Genomic DNA, 23489 nt, shown 5'->3' with positions numbered 1-23489 from the left:
AAAATTTATATTGTGACCCCAGTCCAAGCTCAACCAAGAATGAAGTGGTTCAATCCATGATATGGAGGCTAGAGGGGCCGAACTTATGGTAAGTGTGGGAAGATACATGAGGGAATATTTCGTTTAGTGACAGGGTGCCACAATTGTGGAAGGTAAGGTCATTATTTGAGGGATTGCTGTCAGCAGGCACTACCACCGAGCACCAGGATTTGTTACCAATCTGATCAGGTTAGCCATATGAAGTCCAGTTGTCCATTACCTACTACGAGGCTAGTGCAAGAACTAGATCCGAACACTCTTTGGATCACAGGCGGACGCCAGGGAGGGCTGAAGCCCTAATGGCAAAGGGTCGAGTATATTATCTTACAACAGATGAGGCCAGGGCGGAGCTTAACGTCATTACTGGTACATATTCATTTATTATTCTATCAAGTTATTCCACGTATGCTTATGTTTGTATTCTTGATAGGTATCTTATTAGTGAATTTCTTGCTTGCTCTTGTGCTTTTTGACTCTAGTGTTAGTCGATATTTTGTATCTTAGTCCATATGTAGGGATTTCGATATGATACTTGGGGAGTTGGAGTGTCCATTGCGATTTTCCATCACCAGTGAGTACAATGTTTCTGCTTCGAGTGTGTTTTGCGATTGTAGCTTGGATATATTCAGGGTGTCTTACCCGATTGACCTAATTCATATCCCTATGGGGGATGTATGCGTGATTGTGGGAATGGATTGGCTGAGTAGGTTTGGAGTCATGATCAATTGTGAGAGGAAAATGGTGGTGGTTCAAACCTTAAATCAGGGAGAACTAGAGATTTACGATGAGGGTACCAGGGTTTGTTAAGCTTTTTATTCAGTTTCCATGGCTAGGTAGTATATCTAACATGGATGTCCGGGTTATCTCACTTATGTGGTTGACACCCGAGTTCAAGGGATAGTTTTGGTTTTAGATGTGCTAGTGGTCAGAGAGTTTCCAGATGATTTACCAAAGGATTTACATGGTGTGCCTCCCATGAGGCAGGTGGAGTTCATGATCGATCTGATCCCTAGTGTGGCCCCAATTTCTAAGGAGACGAATCTCGGGGCATCACAAGAGATGTTGGAGTTGTCCTCTCAACTCTAGGAGCTGTTGGGTAAGCAGTTCATTCGACAATGTTGTTCACCTTAGGGAGCATCGATTCTGTTTATGAAAAAGAAGGATGTGTCTCACCCTATGTGTATAGATTACCAAGAGTTGAACAAGTTGAAGGTGAAGAATCGTTATCCACTTCCTTGGATTAATGGTCTTTTAAATCAGTTGTAGGGCGCATTTTGGTTCTATAAGATTGATCTGAGGTTGGGTTACCATCAGATGAGACTCAAAGAAGGGGATATGGAGAAGACAACGTTTCGAACTCATGATGGTCATTATGAGTTCATGGTGATGCCGTTTGGGCTCACCAATGCACTGACACTATTTACAGATTTGATGAACCGGGTATGTAGGATGATGCTCGACCGGTCGGTTATTGTTTTTATTGATGATATTATGGTCCACTCCAACACCAGGGAGAAACATGAGGAGCATCTATGGGAGTTGCTTATGGTACTAAGGCTAGAGAGGCTTTATTCTAAGTTCTAAAAGTGTGAGTTTTGGTCATGAGAGGTTCAGTTCTTGGGACACCTTGTCAATCAGAACGGGATTCTGGTCGATCTAACCAAGATTGAGGAAGTTCTGTCGTGGGAGGTCCCGAAGTTCACATCTAGTTTAGGAGTTTTCTGCGTTAGCATGTTATTATCAGAGGTTCATTCGAGATTTTTAAAAGATTTCCATTCCTATGACTTTCGTGATGAGGAAGAGTGTGGATTTCCGTTGCGGGCCTGAGCAGCATGCTGCATTTGAGACTTTGAGGTAGAATTTATGTGAGGCCTCGATATTGACCATTCCTTAAGGGTGTTAAGGAATTTATGATATTTTATGACGCGTCGATCACGAGTTTAGGGGCAGTACCCATGCAGCGGGGTAGGGGTCATTATGTATGCATCCAGGTAGTTGAAGCCTCATGAGGTTAGGTATCTAACACAGGACTTAGAATTCGAGGATGTGATATCTTCCATTAATATTTTGCAACACTATCTCTATGGGGCCCTTTTCACCATCTATACGGATCATAACAACTTGGCATATCTTATAGATCAACCGAATCTAAACATGAGGGAACACAAGTGGATCAATGTAATCAAGGATTATGACTACGAGAATCTTTATCACCTAGGGAATACCAATGTAGTTAATTACACTTTGAGTTGCAAGGTGACCAGTACTCCCACTAGAGATATCTATGTGAAATCCCCTATTTTTTTAGAACCAATTAAAAATTTTGTTTACGCTTTAATAAATTGAGATGCGGAAATTCCCAGTTAAATAAAACATTTTTGAGATAACAAAAGTTATTTCATTTTATTCAAACTTCGATGATGTTATCGTTCATATCCAAACATATATTATAAAGTGAATAATATGTCCTAAAACTACTCATTACATGCACATCTCTTCATTTCACTCGACATCCTAACTAGAATTTGACAGCTTTACATCCACTACCTGTAATGCACATAAAATGAGTGGGTCAGGTTTGGGAAACCTGGTGAGATGCATAGGGTTTCCAAGCCCATAATATATTAATGATAATACATAAATTCCTATAAACATACAATATAGTTCTAATATGATATAAGACTACCTACCCTGCCTAATCAATTCTCACAAACCCTAAAGAAAAGATTATATGGAGGAATCACCCAACCTGATGAATCATTTGAGCAACTGCTTGATTACACATCTAGGGGAGTCCTTGGCTAGTGTAAGTCATATCAAGGAAAACAATGTTCAAAGTAATTGACATATATGATACCCTATTCTACCTACGTCTGTGGCTTATAAGTCCACACTAGCAACATAGCTCATTAGACCACACAGAATTGTCCAGTTTTGTCATCTATTATGGTTGATGACACACACACACACACACATATATATATATATACACTCTCTAGTTGTCAGATCTGGACCCACCATTTTTGGTCATCCAAGAAGAGGAGGACTACTACACTCTGCTCTAATCTCACACTCTACCCTTAGAATGAGATCTAACCAATATCCAACTTATTTAGAACTAAGTAACCTTTATAAGTCCATAACTAACCTATACTATATCTAAAGGGAATTCTGATTCCTAATAAGAAGTACTATTATAGTTATACAAGTAGCACATAGTATAATTAATACAATTAGCATTTAATAAATAATTTTATTAAATTATGCTCTTAGAATTAACTACAAACTCACCTGACAAAAGAAGGCGACTCGAGGTTAGGGCAATGCTTCGCCTTAAAACTTCTCCAAAAGACCTAGATGTAGATAAAGCTAAGCGTTAGCCTATTTTCATAAACTTGGTGACTATAATAGTCTAGATTCATCAATAATCCCAATATATACTACGAGTTCTATCAAATAAGGATCGGCTAGCCAGGAAAGTTGGGAGATAGGAGAATTACGACATATAGCCTTTCTGAAATACAACAACCAAGGCAACATCATCATTCTAGGCACCTCTCCTATAAGTTAAGTATAGTGACATGGAATTACTGATAAATCTTATTTATAGATTCATAACAATGACTATGAATATAAATATAAATTACAATAATATAAGGTTGAGTGTAATTTTACTTATAGAGGTTTCCTAAACAAAAATCCATAAATTGAACTCGGAGAGCTTCTACTTAATAGCTAATACTTGCCGAGCACTCAGGGAACTCAGGGCGTTACCGAAATATAGAAAACTTAACGGAAAATAGGCTAAAGCAGAGAGAACTTTGAGAAAGAGGTTGTAGGGACGAGATATGAATATTATATATGGAATGAGGGGTATTTATAGCACTTTTTGAAAAGCACACCAAGCCTGGTGACTTGGCTCCATGGAGCTGCTGGCACGTGTCCAAAACTGGGGTGGGGATGCGTGGATGGCTTCTAGAACACTATAAGCGCTGCGTACACGCGCATACCGATTTGTAGATTTTCAAAATCGTGTAACTTCTTTATACGCACTTCATTTTTGACGTTTTTTTATATCTAAGTGCAGCTATCGACGAGATCTACAACTTTCATTTCGAATTCATTGGCTAATTTGATTCTATTTATTTTACACAGGATTAGACTGCTACAGCCTGTATAAAATGCATAACTCTCTCATTTGACCTCCATTTTCGACTGTCTATATATTTTTGGAATCCTATTAAGGAGATCTTCAATTGTCGTTTAGATTATTCTGGCTAAAAATCTAACGATCTAAAATTCGATTTCTATGCTAACACAACTGCATTGAAACTTCGAAAAATCATAACTTCCTCATATGAAGTCGGATTTTGGCATTCGCTATATGTACACTCTTGGTTTTAGAATTACCACGACTTTCATTTAGATTTCATAGGCTAGTAAGAAACTAATCTTAAATTCACCTTTTTACGATCTCTGAAGTCGAATCGGATTTAACAAGAAACTTCAATTCATCATAACTTCTCCCTTCTAAGTCGGATATGAGTGTTTCTTATATCTCCAGAATCCTCATTACAACTACTTAATCTTTAATTAAGGTTATTCATCCTACATATTATTTTGTTTTGACGGGTGTTTTAATCTTATTTATTATATTATTAAATAGATATATAAAACACTTAAGCACATAAATACATGAATAATCCTTTCTTATTCATTCATAAAAGGATTATAATAGTTGAACAAAGTGATTACTAAATATGACTATTTCTAGCAGTAAATGCGGACATTACAATGATCTCCTCCTTAGGATTATTCAATCCTAGAATCATGCATCAACAAACAGATGAGGATAGTGACTCTTCATTTTGCTTTTTGTTTCCTAGGTGAGGTTTAGACATGTTGTGTGTTACAATCGCACTAGCAATTTCACATTTCTTGAATGTACTAGTGGGATAAAGGATACCTAACCACTTAGTGTTACCTTTTGATGGTCGGGGTGTCTTCGTGATTTCTATAACCAAGTTATAGGTCGATTACACAAGTTTTTCAAATTGGATGATTTGATCGCAATTCTTTTGTGATAAAGGATACCTAAGAAAGAGAGTTCCGAGGTATAGAGGGGATTAAACATGTCAAATTAAATTTTTTATTAAAGATCCCATAAATCTAGGAATTATATAGTAATATATAATTGATAATCGAGATCTATTGAGTTGAATTCAAATGGATGGGATAAAGGATACCTAACCATTTATTTGTTTTGGAACTTGGATCCTAGACTTTGACTATTAATGTTTTTGGAAACTCAAAGGGTATTAATTATTAAAGATTAAATAATTTTGTTAAAATTTTGTAGTTAAATAATCCATTATCATTATCATGAATTGTCTTTTTTTCTTTAATGACTTAATGAAACAATAACATTCAATAGATACAATTTTAATGAATGGGTTCATGTCTTAAGAGACAATCTCATGAGAGATATGAAATTGTATACACTTAAAGGTCCAAGTTATAAACTATTTTCTTTGACCAATAAACCTGTAAAATAAAACCTAGTAAAGGCATCACTGTGATGCTAAATATGTTTCTAACATCAAGCTAGGAATAGTTATTGATGACTTCTAGGAAGTCTTGGATAATTTAAACATATATCTGATGATATAAAAGTTCAATAAATATTCCAATAAATACAATGATATTTTATTTGAAGCTAGTTTAAACATTGGAATAATGCAAGGCTAAAAGAGTCACCTAGTGTGATCTAAGAGGCCCATGCTTTATGGATTGAACACCTTTAGGCCCAATAAGTCTACTAAAGCCCACATAGATGGATCTTGTTTCTTTTGTGAAGAAACTGGACACTTAGGTACTTGGTACTTAACTGTTAATCTAATATTTGTAAATGGCTTGTAGATATTTATTGAAGAATAACCAGCTGACGACAACCAAGTTGGACCTACACTCTCGGAGTTTAGTTTATTATTTATGCTTAGAACATACATTACTTGTAATGTAAAACAATATTTGTTTTGGAACAATGTATGTTTTAATTTAGCTTATCCAAATTTATGTCTCAGTTATTTTATTCAAATGTTTGATAATTTACTCAATCATTTTTCATAACGATAATATTCATATTCCGAAATGATTAACTTCTTTTTATAAGACTATACCTCTAAATAGAATTATAAAGTAAATATCAACATTTTATAAATAAAATCAAGTTCTATATACAAGCGCTTTTGACTTAAATTTGTTTTAAATCAAACTCATCTTTGACATTGTTATCTTTATTATATAAATGGCATTCACATATTCCAACTTCAAGAAAGGGAAATTTGAAGGCAAATAATATAGTTTTTTACATACGTGAACCTCATTTATATGTAAAGTATTCCTAATGATATTTTCACTAAGGTGTAGATAAAATAATTAAGGAACTATACACTTTGGTGTATGAATTCCTCTCTAATGAATGTATGAGATTAAGCACAAGATACCAAATCAACTTTATCAACAACTATAGTAGTTTTTATTATATTTTACGTGGTAAATCATAATTGTGAAATCTTTGTTGAAGGTTTAAAAAGTTGAGATACAAACCGGTACGAACCATCTAAGGCCTTAATGGTAATAAATGATGAATTAAATCTTACTTGGTATGATTTACTTTTTAATCAGTAGAAATATAATTCTTTAATCTTTTTGGGATAATACTTTAATCACTATTAATGGTATCTTGAATACAAGTACCAACTAACAAGTAGATTAAACACTTTATAAGATTTAGTATGGAAGGGCTCCATCCTTATCTTACTTAATGTTTTATGGATTTGAAGTCGATGTTGGACTAAAGCTTCTAAACCCGAAATCTACTAAATACATATTTGTATATATAATACTCTAAATGTGGATTAGATTGTTATATGCAAACCCACCAAGAATAGGTTCTTTTATTCTTGTGAAAGATAAGTTAGTAGAAAGCAAGCTTCTAATGAAAAAGCAAGTGGGAGGTACATGGAGCTTGAAGTAGCTCAAGAACCATAACCTTATGTAGTAATAGTTGGCACTAGTTTTAACAATGATTATTAAACTTGAATAATAGCTATTCAAAAACACAAATTGTTCGCATTAGTGGTAGAAATCATCCATGACTAGAGAAATGTGGAATCTCTTATTGTTTTATTATTGGTTTCTGGAAAATCCATCAAGTACCAAGATGCTATGTTAGATCTCGAATTTAATAAATGACTTAGAGTCATGAACATGAGATGTAATCCATGTATGAGAATCAAGTATGGAATTGATTAAATTTTTTCCCTATAGCAAGGCTAGAAGGAGTAAACAATTCTTCTAGAAAGAATAAATTACATGGATGACCATACACATTTAAAACAAGACTTATAGTAAAAGGATTCTCTTATTCTCATGTCATTGACTATGATCCTCATCATACTCATGATATTGAATGTGATTAAACCTTTTTCACAAGTAGCTAAGATCAGATCAACAAGGATTCATATTCTTAATATGAGATATATCAAATAGATTTCAAGAAATACTACTTTTCTTGATAGACATCTACTAAAATATATCTATATAGATTAGCCTGGAGGGTTTCTTAATCCATGTTATCCTAACAAAATGTGCAGCGCTTGAGATCCACTTGTGGATATAAAGCAAACATCTCAATGTTATAATCGTCATTTTATGTAAATCGCAAGGTGTGTTTTTACATCAAAACGAATAGAACATGTTTGTTTACTAAGAACTAGTGGGAGCATAGTGAAATTCCTAAATGAATGAGACCTACTTAATCATTTGAAATCATATTCTGACTAAGCAAGGTCGTTTTCACCTTGATTCGGAAAGTGTTTCTAAAATGAAAGACTTAGGAAAGAGAAGATACATTCTTAGAATGTAAAATCTATAAGGAATAGATAAAAAATGAATGTTAAGTTTCATTTTCTTATACATATATTGGCAATATCTTGAATGGGATCAAGACACAAGATTTTTTTTTGTAGAATTTGGCATTGTCATATGGCACCGTTTTGAGCTAGCCTCAAAAGTACATAACTCATAGGCTTGAACTAGATGAAATGATTTATATTCTATTTCCTTGGCAAATGAATTCATCATTTACGCCATATTATGCATAGGACACGGTATTTGATCATGCTGTAAGCATGTTATAGGCTACTAACTGAATACATGGTTAAGTCACCGGATGACTAAGAGAGCATTCTAATAGTACTATAGAAGAACTAAGAGAATGTATATGAGACAATAAGTTCAGAAAGGATCTTTATTGAAAGAGCTACACAAGATGTTAATTTCTAAACAAATATAAATAATTATGAATTATAGTTGGATTTTGATTTCATTATGGAATGAAGGGCGAGTTTTGTTGGAATGAGTTCGAAGCAACATAATGACACAATCTAATACAAAATAAGAATACATTACTTTCAAGGTTGAATCAAAATATGATTGGATGAATGGGATCATTGAAAAACTATGTTGATTTCTGCCATTAATGATCACATAGATATCTTTGTGACTTCGAGAGTATACTTAATCAAACTAATAGACTCTATGTCAGGAAAGAACACCAATCATATTTTCTAAGATATTTAACTATACTTAGAGTAAAGTTAAGTATGGAGATGATAATATTCACATAATTGATACAAATTAAAGTTTTTCAGACCCATTGATAAAGTCATGCTTTGAGGTAAGTATGAATAGCCACACTTCAGCTAGAAGACTTTATTATTCTAGTAATGGATTTAGATTTAGATTTAGTATTTGGATATTGGAACATTATAACAACAACTATTAGATAATGTTATGATATATTGGGATATATTCATCACATTAATACTTATTGTGTTCTATATTAACATGTTTAATCCATGAATAATGTTATTATTCTAAAAGCTCATAGTTGGTTATAATTATGGGAGTAATTCAAAAGTAAGACTAATATGAATTGGATTGGTTGACTCTCAGTAGATGAAAATAGGCAAGTGGTTGTAACCAAGTTTCATAGATACTTGTTAGAGAACTAGTATTGAACTAACCCGCTTCAAGATCATCTTATGGACCGCTATTATGAATGATACTTGATTAAAAGGTCTTATCTTTGTATCATTAACACCTGAGAGACATAGTGGAACTTAAGTGTAGGGAGTACTATTCTTTGATATGGTCAAATGTTGTTCCTTAATCGGCCAGTTATAAAAGCCATTTTCAGGTATGGTGTGAACTATACAAGAGGATCATGTAGTCAAGATGGGATTTGTTCCTCTTATGTGTTGAGAGTTAGACATCTAAGGCGCCTTACTAAAAGTTGAACAACTAATGAGATTGACCATGATCTGTTTCTCATGTTTAATGTGATGTCTGTATCAAAGGGATAACTGATAAACTTACCTTATACACCAATTGTAGCTTTGAACTTTTTGGGAGTTGGGCATTGATAGAATGGCACAAAGTCGTATGTTGTTGGGGGCAGTGAAATGTTGCTAGACGTTCACCACTGTCTATATCAGTCTAATATGAGTCTTGCGTAAATGGGAGATTGAAAGGTCTAGTATGCTCAAGAGTCATACTAAAGTGATATTGTTAATTAACATATGATACTAATGGGTCACACTAACAATAACTTGATATAATTTATTATTTATTAGAAATTATTTTAATAAATATTCAATTAAACTCTTATAATTAAATTAGAAATTATTTATTTGTTGGAAATAATAATTTTCATTAGCAAGTAATATTACATATGTAACGACCCAAATTTTACAAAGAAAAATTTTCATTTTAAAATTATCAAACACAATTCCAACATTAATAAAATCTAGTCATAATTGTTTTCAAAACATAAGTCAAATACAACTTTTATTCCAAACATTAGAGTGTCCCATGAAATACACCATGAGAGTGCACGCCACGCCATCAAGCTTTGCCCTTGCCCTTGGGCTCTGATGTACTTGAAACAAATCCACAAACTATAAGCTAACGCTTAGTGAGTTCCCCACAGGATACCCCAACACACAAGTCACATAACACATATCATAACAGCTGTAAAAGCTTCCTCTACCACATATCACATATCATCTTAATTGTAAAGCTATCTATACCATTAGCCATAAAGGCTATCTCTACCGTTTGCTATAAAAGCTATCTCTACCATTAGCCATAAAGGCTATCTCTACCATTAGCTATAAAGCTATCTCTACTATAGCCACAAAGGCTATCTCTACCACATATAACCACATAATCATGCCACACATCTCTACACAACGAGTATACCAACTATCACAAAATGGGCCGGCCTTGGTGCCTTAGACCCAATGGTATGGTGAGAAGACTCACCTCTCGAATACTGAATTGTTAAGCTGAAGTCAAATATATCCCACACGTTGCTGCTTCTTAACTACCTATAATCATCAAATGATTAACTTAGCACCATCTCATAAATACTCTCAGGTCAACCCTGGTCAAAGTCAAGGTCAACAGTCCATGCTGACTTCGAATCGTCGAGTATATCCAGTCACTCATCGAGTTCCTTAATGTTCACGACTTCAAACTCTTAACCGCAAACCCTTGGCCGAAAATCCTTTGGCCGTAAACTCCTTGGCCGACTCATCGATTCCACTAAAGGACTCGGCGCGTTCCTTTAGTCCTTCTCGTTTTCGGCCTTTTCTAGTGGGATCTAGAGTCCTAAACTTCAGATCTAGCCTTCCCTAGTGTAGATATCATGTAAAGTTGCAAACTTTACGTGCATGTAAGGTCTCACATGGTCCTAACACCAAAAATAGTCTTCATACAAGGTTTTAATGCATGGAAAGGGGTTAAGCTACATAAAGGAAGCAACTTTATGACATTAGAAACCTAAGAAGGTCCAGATCTCGAATCATATCCTTGTGATACGTCCATATCTTAATTTGGAGTCCACTTTCACCAAAATGGTCATGTACTTGAAAAAGGAGAGATCTAAGAATCTATAGTTCAAGGTAATGACTTTTTACCTTAAAATGGTGACCAATACAGTGTAGATGTCAGATCTAGTGCTTCCCTTCTTGTTCCTTCTTCTAAATCCCTTCTTCAACACTCCAAGTTTGCTAAACCAGGCTCTTCCTCTCATTCAAGGGGGGTTTAAAGTCGAAAATAGTTCTCTCTGGGATGATAAGGTGATAGGGAGGCCACAATAACATATTATGACCCTTATATGTGCTGCAATCCCCGAAATTAGGGTTTTCTCTTTACAACTCCAACTCGCCGAGTTGGTCCCGATCCGTGTCCAAGATTAAATGCCCCTACTTGATGAGTTGAACTCCCAACTCGTCGAGTCCATGTACCAACCCCCCCCCCCCCTCTCACAACATTATTGATATGGTATGATTTATAGGTCATGTACATTATTTTGGACTAGAAATACTTTTGTCTTTTAGCCAAAAAGAAAACTTTATAACTTATAAAAGGCTTGTGATTTTTTTATAAAAGGTTTGACTACTTTTATATATTAAATCCAAAACATGCTTCTAGGAAGCATGTTATGGGATTTTGATTATTTTAAACGGAAAGAATGCATGGTTTAAAAGCATGGGCGCGGGGGGGGGGGGGGGATTAGATCTTAGGTGCATGATTGACTTATAGTGTTAAGTCCTTTGGATAAAGATTAAGATTTATAGTAAAGGCTTGACTCTTATTCTCCATACTCTTGCAAATGGCCGAAACTTACATCCTCTCTCTCTCACTCTCTTTAGTTTTGTTTTTTCATGAAGATAATACTTGCACCCTTTTGCTCTCTTTATGTTCTTATTTTGATAAGAACATAAAGGTTAAGAGTTAAGAGTTTTGGACAAGCATCTACATCAAGTTGAGTCATTGTTGGTGTCCCAAAGGTTTCAAATTCTTCATCAACTTCCAAGCCTCCCATGTAACACTCCAATCCAGGCATTCCATTATCCATCTTTAAGTAATTTTATTTTGGCAAAAAGAACCTTCCGTATGTTGGGCGTACATGTGGTACGCTTGGTGTACATGAGCGATGTGCATCGGGTGGCTGAGGCTCGTACGGTGGGCGTACGAGCAGGTATGCGGGGTGTACGTGTCAGGTGGTTGAGGCTCCTTACACTTGCACCCTATTTAAGCAACCTTATATCATTTGAACCAAACCTTCATCAGCCTTCATAGCCTCATTTCGTCCCTTAACCCCATATTTTCATGAGAGTGTTATCCTTGAGCTTAAAGAGTGTTTTGGTGGCCATTTTAGAGAGCATTTAAGAAGGAGAAGGTGGTGAGAAAGTATTGGGTGTCTTTAACCTTCTAGATCCTGCATCTAGCTCATCTTGAGGAACTCCTAGAGGTATAAAGTCATAACCTTGACATCTCTTTTGTTAGTTTGAGATAGGGTTTTGTTATGGAGTCTCTTTTTGGTTCTTGGACCCTCTCTTGTGAGTTGAGAAACTCTAGAGACTAGGATGGTTAGATCTAAGATCCTTAAGCATGTTAGATGCATAAAGGTTCCATCTTGAAGGTTGTTTTGATTCCATGCCTGAGCTTGAAGTCTTAAATGAGGTATTAATGGGAATAATAGAGTATTAGGGACCCTTATGGCGTACAAGGGCCTAAAGTTGCCAACTTTATGCCCTAGGACATCTTAATGGACTCAGATCTGAAGTTTAACATTGAAATCCCAAGTATTAAGCACTTAATGTTTGTGGTGCATAATCAGCTTGTACATCAAGTGTAATATCATGTACGTTGCGCGTACAGCCAAGGGGCTCAGTACGCTAAGTGTACTGGAGGGGTATGTTGGGCGTACGCACTTCAGATGGGTTTGGGCTTCATGTGGGCTTGTAAGCTTATTGGGCCTTATTCTGTTTTAGGTCTGGTCTTATTTAGAGTTAAGTGGTATGTAATTCTATTTTGGCCCATAGTTGTATTGGTTGGGCTTGTTGGGCCATGAGGCCTATTAATAGCTTTTATCTTGGACTAGGCCTATTAGTAAAATAACGACTTTTGGGCCACCATGGAAGGGCTTAGGCTTAAGTGTTTGGACTATTTGACTAGGTGGAATTATAATCCTAATTTTGGGTTATTTGTATTGTTGTTCAGTGTGAGGTTTCAGATTGTTAGGCGAGCAACTATTGTATTAAGCAAATTGAGGCGAGTCCTCTCACTACCCCCATGGGTCGAAGGCATGAAGGCCCGCCCATTATTTGTTATGAGATGTTAGTAATTGATTATGATATGGTTTGCATTAACTTATGTGTTGAATTATGTGAATACCATGGGGGAGCCCATGACACTTGGGAAGACCTTGGGGAGAGCTCATGACACTGGGATACAAGACCATGTGGGTAGCCCACAACATTCCAAATGAAGAACATGGAGGAAGTCCATGATAAATTTATGTTTATGTGTGCATGGCAATATATGGTTATCTGTTTATGTGTTTTTGGGAAACTTACTAAGCATGTGCTTACAATTTTGTTGGGTGTTTCAGGTACTTCTGGTTCTAAGGGCAAGGGCCCGACTTGATGGCGCAACGTGCACTCCCCAGTGTTTCTATAGTCAGTATTTGAATACTCTGATCTTTTAAACAATGTAGTTATGTAATGGGATATTTGGAAACAAATTTGGTTGATATTATTAATTATTTAATGAAAATTTTCCTTTGAATTTTGGCTGTTACATCCCAAGAGGATCCAAAAAACAACAAAGGTTGTTGTTTCTTCATCCTTTCTATGGTTGGTGTTTTAATCTTTATAACTTGCAAGATGATCCTTGGTGGGTATAAAATGTTTATGTTATTTTGAAAATTTAAGTCTTCTGTTTGCCATATTTTCTACTTTATGAAACTATTTTTGAACTAAAACCCAACACTTAAAGCAGGAGGCATATGAAAGAAATATTCTAGCGAAAACAAGAATGGAAGACTGCAACCCCACCCAGTACCCAGTTGGTCAGAAAGTACAACTAAGAAAAGATGAAGATGGTGAGCTTGTCAACCAAACTAAGTACAGGAGCATTGTGGGAAGCTTGCGGTACTTAACACATACCCATCCTGATCTATCGTTTGTAGTTGGTGTCGTCAGTAGATTCATGGAAAAACCAACTGAAAAACACCTCCAGTTAGTAAAGGGTATCATAAGGTATGTGAAAGGAACCTTAAATTATGATTTTCTCTATTCAAAAGGTAAGAAAGAAATCAAGATTGATGGCTATATAGATAGTGATTTGGCGATGGATGTAGATGATTGTAAAAGTAGTGGTGGTATGGTATTCTACATCAATGATAATCTAGTTACATTGGTATCTCAAAAACAATGGATTGTGGCTCTATCCTTGTGTGAAGCGGAGTTTATGGTAGCCACCATGGGAACATGTCAAGTTATTTGGATAAGGCACCTACTCACTGAGATAACCATACAAACAATAGGACCTGCAATTCTGCACATTGATAACAAGTTAGCCTTAGACCTAATGAAAAGACCCGGTATTTCATGGGAGAAGCAAGCACATCGACACAAGATTCCATTTCATTAGAGAGTGTATGGAAAATAATGAAGTAAAGGTGAAAGACCCCATTCACTAAAATTACCATAAAGCCAAACATGCTACATGCATATTCATAATTATAATTCACACTAGTGGTCTAAATACAAAAGCATGGATACAAACCAACTAAAAGGGTTTTTACAAAGTTTCATAACTAGTTGTATAAATACATAACTACCTAGGAATTTATAATCCATATACATATATGTATACCAAGTAAAAACGTAGTAGTGTCAACTACTCTAAGTCCTCCAACAAAGCCTGTTTACTCTGGATGCTTATCACCTGAAATAGTTAAACACTAAAAGGGATAAGTGGGCGTCACTTAGTGAGTTCAAAAATAGATACAATATAACGCTATGCCATATACATAACAATATGACAGGAACAAAAAGAAACAAAGGACAACAAAGGCTTATATGTGTATCAAATGAAGGACTTTCCAAATCAATAAACGGTTAGATTCAAGGGATTACAATAATTAAGACACAATAATTTAGGATCATAAGCATCATAAATTCCAGCCCAAGAGGCACATAAAACACAATCCCTTTTAATCATGTTGCTAGAATATACAGGCTTTCAGCCCTACCTAGCCCGAAGCCAATACCAAAGTGATACGAGTCATGCTCTACATGGTCAAAGGCACAAAGCCAATACCAAAGTGATACGAGTCATGCTCTACGTGGCCAAAGGCATCAAAATCAATATCAAGTAATAACCACTTAGATCAATAACACAAGAAAACACATTGCACATATAACACATAACATACAATTGTCCCTATATTGAACTCACTGTGCTGTAACCGAATGTTGCGATAAAATTCCTCTTTTTCTGATGAAATTACACCATCCTCAGGCCTCTAAAACCTTCAATTATACCCCTGGAGTTCATATTTAAAATTTCATAAGCAATTACTCAACTACTCTCAAGTTATGTTGTTTTCAATTTAGAAATTTTAGTTTTTGTTCTTTGTATAGCTGTCACTTGCAGATCTGTTTTACCCTTATTAAATGTCAAAATAACTAATAAATTATACATATTAACAAAATAGACTCTTATATCTTTCTAATGCCACTGACCTCACATTTTTATGATTTTTCTATAATTTACTATGAATTTTACAAAACAGCATCCTAAAGCTGTCAAAATGTTCCAAAGCTGTCAAAATTCAGCCTTACTGCACTGAACATATAGCTGTTTTCACCCATTTTAAGTCCGGAATTAGATTTTGGTTTTAAAACAAAAATCAAAGTAGACATTCTCAGATTTCCAGGGATATATAGCACATCTCCATACGATTTTTCTATAAGTTTTGGTGATTTTTACAAAAACAGGACAATTATACCCTTTATAATTTCATTTTACCCTTTACATGATCAAACCTCATGATCAATATCATCAAGTTCTTCTTTTACAATGATAACACTGAATATTTTAGTAATCCATTCTAATTCAAGTATAAACCATGGGTTTCATTATTAATTTTCACTAATTACTCTTAAACCATATGATTAATTCTCAAGTTTACATGTAGTTACTTGATTTCCATTTAAGATTCTAGGTTAATAACATAAACTCATGCCTAATTTCATTAAATCAGTGGTAAACCCACTTTGATCAAACCCTAATCTCTTAATAACTCACTAATTACAAGGGTTAATCCAAAAATTAAGAGTTCATACCTTGATTACTAGACTTGATACTTCAAGAACACTCAAAATCTTGATTTAATCTTCAAAACTTGATCAAGATTGATCATGTATGTGAAAATCTCCCATAGGGATGGTGACGAACTGAAAATGGCAGGAAAATGACTCAAAATCGTGTTTCAATGGGTAAAAACCCGAGTTGGGTCGGGTTTGACCCGGTTTGGGTACCCGTTTTACCCCTAAACACTAAAAATTGCATAACTTTTCGCTCGAAACTCCGTTTTCGATGAGGTTTTCGCCTGTACGTTTCTAACGAGATAATTTACAACTTCCAATAAAAATATCCCAGAAAAGATCTTCCAATAAAATCAGATTTAATTATTTTCAACTTAGACGTTATACTTTCGTTAATTCCGATAGTTGACTTTTTGATCGGAATCACATAAGACTTCCCTATCACCTCTAATACATTCCAAATGATTCTAAACTTAGTTTAACTTCAAATATTATAAACCTATTTCGTTAGAAATCAACGCTTAAAACCATACCGAAAATAATATATATATATATATATATATATATATATATATATATATATATATATATATATATATATATATATATATATATATATATATTTAAACACTTACAATTCTATTTTACTATAACTACCTACTTTAAACGTTTAAAACAACATATAATATATATAATAATATTCATTTTTAAACTAACAATCATATGAAACATGATAATTAAACAAGGTTACTGAAGTGTATGTTACAAATACCTCCTCCTTTTGAGGATTTCGTCCCCGAAATCACGACGATTTAAACAAGCGGGGATATTTTTCTCTTATATCATTCTTATTTTCCCAAGTATAATTTGGGCCTCGATGATGTTTCCACTTGACAAGCACTAACTCCACTTCTTTATTACGCAGATCAACCGTTCTCTCATTTATAATCTCTTCAGGTTCTTCTACATATCTTAACTTATTATCCAATTTCACCTCGGATAATGGAACTGTCTCATCATAGATGCTCAAGCATTTGCGTAGATAGCTCACATGAAACACATCATGAATACCTACCAAATCTTCCGGCAATTCCAAGCGGTATGCTTGTTTACCAACTCTCTGGATGATTTTGAAAGGACCAACAAATCTAGGACTTAGTTTTCCTTTCTTCCCAAATCGCATAATGCCTTTCCACGGGGATACTTTTAGCATTACGAAATCACCCACCTGGAATTCTATGGGTCATCTCCTCTTTTCTGTATAGGACTTCTGTCGATCCTGGGCCGCTTTCATTCTTTCTCGTACAATTTGAATCTTGTCGGTGGTGTCTTGAATCATTTCAGGGCCTCCAAGGATCTTTTGTCCTATGTCTCGCCAACACAATGGTGTACGACATTTGCGACCATATAATGCTTCATATGGTGGCATTTTGATTGAAGCGTGGTAACTGTTATTATACGAAAATTCAACAAGAGGTAAGTATTTATCCCAGTTACCACCGAACTCCAAGACACATGCACGAAGCATATCTTCTACGGTTTGGATTGTTCTCTCTGTCTGACCATCTGTCTGGGGATGATAAGCTGTGCTGAGAGCAACTCGAGATCCCATTTCACGTTGCATACTTGCCCAAAAGTGAGAAGTGAAGCGAGTATCACGATCGGAAATGATCTTTAATGGCACACCGTGTCTTGCAACAATTTCATCCAAGTATACTTGTGCGTATTTCTCCATTGGATCCGTTTCACGCATGGCAAGAAAATGAGCGCTTTTAGTCAGGCGATCGACAATTACCCAAATGCTATCATGTTGTCTAGCAGTCTTTGGAAATTTGGTAATAAAATCCATGGACAGTTCTTCCCATTTCCATACAGGAACACTAAGACTTTCTGGGGTTCCATAAGGATTTTGGTGCTCTGCTTTGACTTGTAAGCATACTAAGCATTCCTGTACATATCTTCCAATGTCTCTCTTTAATCCAGGCCACCAATAATCAGCTCTTACATCATAGTACATTTTACTTGTACCAGGATGTATTGAAAGTTTAGATTTATGGGCTTCATCTAAAATCTTCTGTCTTAATCCACCAATCTTTGGAATCCATAGCCGATTCTTGAATACTTTTAATCCTCGCGGATCATCAAGTAAAGCATCATTATAATGTATCATCCCTTCTTTCTTCACATTTTCTGGCTTTAGGGCCTCTTCTTGCCATTTCTTTAGTTCATCTAGAATAGTGAATTTTACTGTGGTATGAGTAATAGCATAACACATACTATTACGATAAATTTTTCTGCTAAGTGCATCGGCAACTACATTGGCTTTTCCAGGATGATATAGGATTTCACAGTCATAATCTTTGATCAGCTCCATGGCTCGTTGTTGTCTCATATTCAAAGTTTGCTGACTGAATATGTACTTGAGACTTTTGTGGTCAGTAAATAATTGGCATTTTGTACCAAAAAGATAATGCCTCCAAAGTTTTAGGGCAAATACCACTGCAGCGAGTTCGAGATCATGAGTGGGATAATTCTTTTCATAATCTTTCAGTTGTCTTGAGGCATAGGCTATCACTTTGCCATGTTGCATCAACACACAACCGAGTCCCAATCTTGAAGCATCGCTGTATACGGAGAAATCATCATCACCTTCTGGGAGTGATAAGATTGGAGCATGAGTCAAAAGATCTTTTAGAGTTGAGAAAGCTTTTTCTTGGGCTTCACCCCATTCAAACTTTACTTCCTTCCTTGTAAGACTCGTGAGCGGTATGGCTATACGAGAAAAGTCTTTAATGAATCTCCGGTAATATCCCGTGAGACCCAAGAAACTACGAATTTCGGAAGCATTACGGGGCACTTCCCAATTTTGAATGGCTTCGATTTTGATAGGATCTACAGATACACCATCACTAGAAATAACATGGCCAAGAAATTGAACTTGGCGAAGCCAGAATTCACATTTCGAGAATTTAGCATATAGTTTCTCCTTTCGAAGAAGTTCTAACACCGCACGAATATGAATGGCATGATCAGATTCAGACTTGGAATAGATTAGAATATCGTCAATGAATACGATGACTGATTTATCGAGCATTGGGCGACATACCCGATTCATCATATCCATGAATACAGCAGGAGCATTTGTTAAACCAAACGGCATAACAAGGAATTCATAATGCCCATATCGAGTACGAAAAGCAGTCTTCGGCACATCCTGCTCGTGAACTTTCAACTGATGATATCCAGATCTCAAATCAATCTTCGAGAAATAGCTAACACCCTGAAGTTGATCAAATAAATCATCAATGCGAGGTAGTGGGTACTTGTTTTTGATAGTCACCTTATTCAGCTCACGATAATCAATGCACATCCGCATCGATCCATCCTTCTTCTTGACAAACAATACAGGAGCACCCCAGGGAGAAGTACTCGGTCGGATAAAGCCTTTGTCAAGTAATTCCTGCAGTTGGATCATCATTTCTTTCATCTCTGTTGGCGCGAGACGATAAGGAGTCTTTGCAATCGGAGCAGCACCAGGCACAAGGTCAATTCGGAATTCTACTTGCCTATCCGGAGGAAGGGCAGGCAAGTCATCAGGGAAAACATCAGGATATTCGTTAACAACATGAACATCATTTACCGTTTTCTTCTCCTCTTTTGAGACATCAACTGAGTAGGCCAGATAGATAGAACACCCCTTCGATATGAATTTACGAGCTTTAAGGAAAGAGATTATTTTGAAGATTCTTTGTTCACCATAGACATAAATAGGATTCTCCCCTTCAATAGGAATGCGTACTATCTTTTCATAGCACAAGAGTTCTGCACGGTTCTTTGACAACCAGTCCATGCCGAGAATGATATCAAAGTTGGGTAGGGAGATAGGAATCAAATTGGCAAGAAAATTATAACCTTCAATTTCTATGACACAATCTCTATAGACTTTATCAACAAGTAATGATACACTTCCCGCGGTATCTACATGAAATGGTTGGGCGAGTGCATAACAAGCAATTTGAAAAGAACGCGCAAATTCACGAGACACAAAAGAATCTGAGGCACCAGAATCAAATAAGATGTGAGCAGGTCTAGAATTGACGAGAAATGTACCAGTCACAACATTCGGGTCCTCGCGTGCCTCCTCTGGGGTAATCTGGAATGCACGGCCTTTAGCCTTTGGCACATCCTCCTTTTGGGTTGAAGTACCCACTGGTTGTTGAACGGAAGCTTGACTTCTCACCATTTGGCTGGTAAGAGTTGGGCAGAAACGCTTTCTGTGGCCAGTAACACCGCAAGCATAACATGTAACATTCCTCATCGGGCAAACGGGCTTCATATGACCTGTTTCTCCGCATCCATAGCAAATCACCGGTCCTTTTCCTACCCTGCATTGACCCTGGTGGCTCTTTCCACATTTCTGGCATGGTGGTGGAGCTCTCGACTGAAGAGAAAAAGATTGTGGCCGACCGCGACCACGAAAGGCGCTCTGAGATTGTACTTTTGTGCTAAGATCAGATCGAGCAGATCGACCCGATGGATTAGTTGAAACAGAAACAGTTCGATCAACACGTGGATGCTTCGGGACAGAAATAGTGGCACCACGTATCTCTAAGTCATGCTCGCGCTTTCGGGCATACTCAACAGCTTTATCGAATGATAGAATATCCCGATTGATCACGAAATCACGGATTTCATACCGTAACCCTTCCATGAATAACTGACTTTTATCGTCTTCAGTCGGGATATACTTCGCAGCAAACCGTGCCTTTTGATTGAATTGAGTTTCATATTCGGTCACAGTCATTCCTCCTTGCTTAAGTTCGAGGAACTCCTTCTCCAGTCTTCTCCTCATATCTAGAGGACAATATTTTCCTAGAAAGCGGATTTTAAACATCTCCCAAGATAAATTCTCCTTGTCATACTCGTTAAGAGCTTCAAATGTCGCTTCCCACCAGACTAAGGCTTCTCCAATGAGCATTGCAGAAGCATAGTTAAACTTGTCTTCATTAACCACATGGGAGATACGAAATACTTTTTCTGTGTTCTGGATCCAGGTAAGAACAACAATGGGATCAAGGACACCTGAAAACTCTGTAGCACCACTACTCTTGAAAGTTTTAAATGAGGGACGTTTCGCTTTCTCTCTTGAAGACTCTCCGGTGGCTTTCTCTTTACCCTTATCACTATCCCTTTTGTGTTGTTCGAGAGTTTGTCGAATAACACCAGTAAGTTTATCCAAAAGTCGCTCCTCACGAGGGGATATTGGAGTATCTCCCTCATTAAGATGAAGATCTCCACCCACATCTGGTGTATGACTACCCTCCTGCTCAGCCATTGCTCTGAAAAATTTGGAGTAACATAACACGTAAGAATATAAGGATTTATCATTACCCAACACCCCACTTAAGTCTTTCCTATGGTTTGTATCCATATACGGACAATAAATTTGTTCATATATTGAACTTCCAACAGTTTAAGTCTAAATACCAATTCGTGGTATTTAGTTCGCTTAAACCAGTGCTCTGATACCATAATTGTAAGACCCCATTCACTAAAATTACCATAAAGCCAAACATGCTACATGCATATTCATAATTATAATTCACACTAGTGGTCTAAATACAAAAGCATGGATACAAACCAACAAAAAGGGTTTTTACAAAGTTTCATAACTAGTTGTATAAATACATAACTACCCAGGAATTTATAATCCATATACATATATGTATACCAAGTAAAAACGTAGTAGTGTCAACTACTCTAAGTCCTCCAACAAAGCCTGTTTACTCTGGATGCTTATCACCTGAAATAGTTAAACACTAAAAGGGATAAGTGGGCGTCACTTAGTGAGTTCAAAAATAGATACAATATAACGCTATGCCATATACATAACAATATGACAGGAACAAAAAGAAACAAAGGACAACAAAGGCTTATATGTGTATCAAATGAAGGACTTTCCAAATCAATAAACGGTTAGATTCAAGGGATTACAATAATTAAGACACAATAATTTAGGATCATAAGCATCATAAATTCCAGCCCAAGAGGCACATAAAACACAATCCCTTTTAATCATGTTGCTAGAATATACAGGCTTTCAGCCCTACCTAGCCCGAAGCCAATACCAAAGTGATACGAGTCATGCTCTACATGGTCAAAGGCACAAAGCCAATACCAAAGTGATACGAGTCATGCTCTACGTGGCCAAAGGCATCAAAATCAATATCAAGTAATAACCACTTAGATCAATAACACAAGAAAGCACATTGCACATATAACACATAACATACAATTGTCCCTATATTGAACTCACTGTGCTGTAACCGAATGTTGCGATAAAATTCCTCTTTTTCTTATGAAATTACACCATCCTCAGGCCTCTAAAACCTTCAATTATACCCCTGGAGTTCATATTTAAAATTTCATAAGCAATTACTCAACTACTCTCAAGTTATGTTGTTTTCAATTTAGAAATTTTAGTTTTTGTTCTTTGTATAGCTGTCACTTGCAGATCTGTTTTACCCTTATTAAATGTCAAAATAACTAATAAATTATACATATTAACAAAATAGACTCTTATATCTTTCTAATGCCACTGACCTCACATTTTTATGATTTTTCTATAATTTACTATGAATTTTACAAAACAGCATCCTAAAGCTGTCAAAATGTTCCAAAGCTGTCAAAATTCAGCCTTACTGCACTGAACATATAGCTGTTTTCACCCATTTTAAGTCCGGAATTAGATTTTGGTTTTAAAACAAAAATCAAAGTAGACATTCTCAGATTTCCAGGGATATATAGCACATCTCCATACGATTTTTCTATAAGTTTTGGTGATTTTTACAAAAACAGGACAATTATACCCTTTATAATTTCATTTTACCCTTTACATGATCAAACCTCATGATCAATATCATCAAGTTCTTCTTTTACAATGATAACACTGAATATTTTAGTAATCCATTCTAATTCAAGTATAAACCATGGGTTTCATTATTAATTTTCACTAATTACTCTTAAACCATATGATTAATTCTCAAGTTTACATGTAGTTACTTGATTTCCATTTAAGATTCTAGGTTAATAACATAAACTCATGCCTAATTTCATTAAATCAGTGGTAAACCCACTTTGATCAAACCCTAATCTCTTAATAACTCACTAATTACAAGGGTTAATCCAAAAATT

General features: G+C 35.9%; 1 protein-coding gene and 1 long non-coding RNA gene across 3 annotated transcripts; one reads left to right on the top strand and one right to left on the bottom strand.

The window, feature by feature from the left end:
• The first annotated feature begins 13995 nt into the window (after positions 1-13995).
• LOC145002721 (secreted RxLR effector protein 161-like) lies at positions 13996-14613 on the top strand. Its single transcript, XM_078961933.1, has one exon. It carries the CDS (start codon positions 13996-13998, stop codon positions 14611-14613), a length of 618 nt encoding a protein of 205 aa, XP_078818059.1.
• Positions 14614-14811: 198 nt separating this feature from the next.
• Positions 14812-20655, bottom strand: LOC144999767 (uncharacterized). Of its 2 annotated transcripts, none has more exons than XR_013660997.1 (3): positions 20406-20655; positions 15424-15511; positions 14812-14910 (listed from the first exon to the last, which is right to left on the bottom strand). It is a non-coding gene; the product is annotated as an uncharacterized LOC144999767 (long non-coding RNA). The 2 variants fall into 2 exon arrangements; XR_013660998.1 differs by lacking the exon at positions 20406-20655 and adding an exon at positions 16314-16421.
• Between the last annotated feature and the right edge of the window lie 2834 nt (positions 20656-23489).

This window comes from Lactuca saligna, chromosome 6, assembly GCF_052625555.1.
Source record: "Lactuca saligna cultivar CGN05327 chromosome 6, ASM5262555v1, whole genome shotgun sequence".
Taxonomy (NCBI): Eukaryota; Viridiplantae; Streptophyta; class Magnoliopsida; order Asterales; family Asteraceae; genus Lactuca; species Lactuca saligna.
Note: the sequence above shows the minus strand (reverse complement) of the source record. Positions and strands in the feature narration are given on the sequence as shown.

Excerpts from the sequence above, each read along its gene's own strand:
- LOC145002721 (XM_078961933.1), top strand. The coding sequence starts at position 13,996 with ATGGAAGACTGCAACCCCACCCAGTACCCAGTTGGTCAGAAAGTACAA.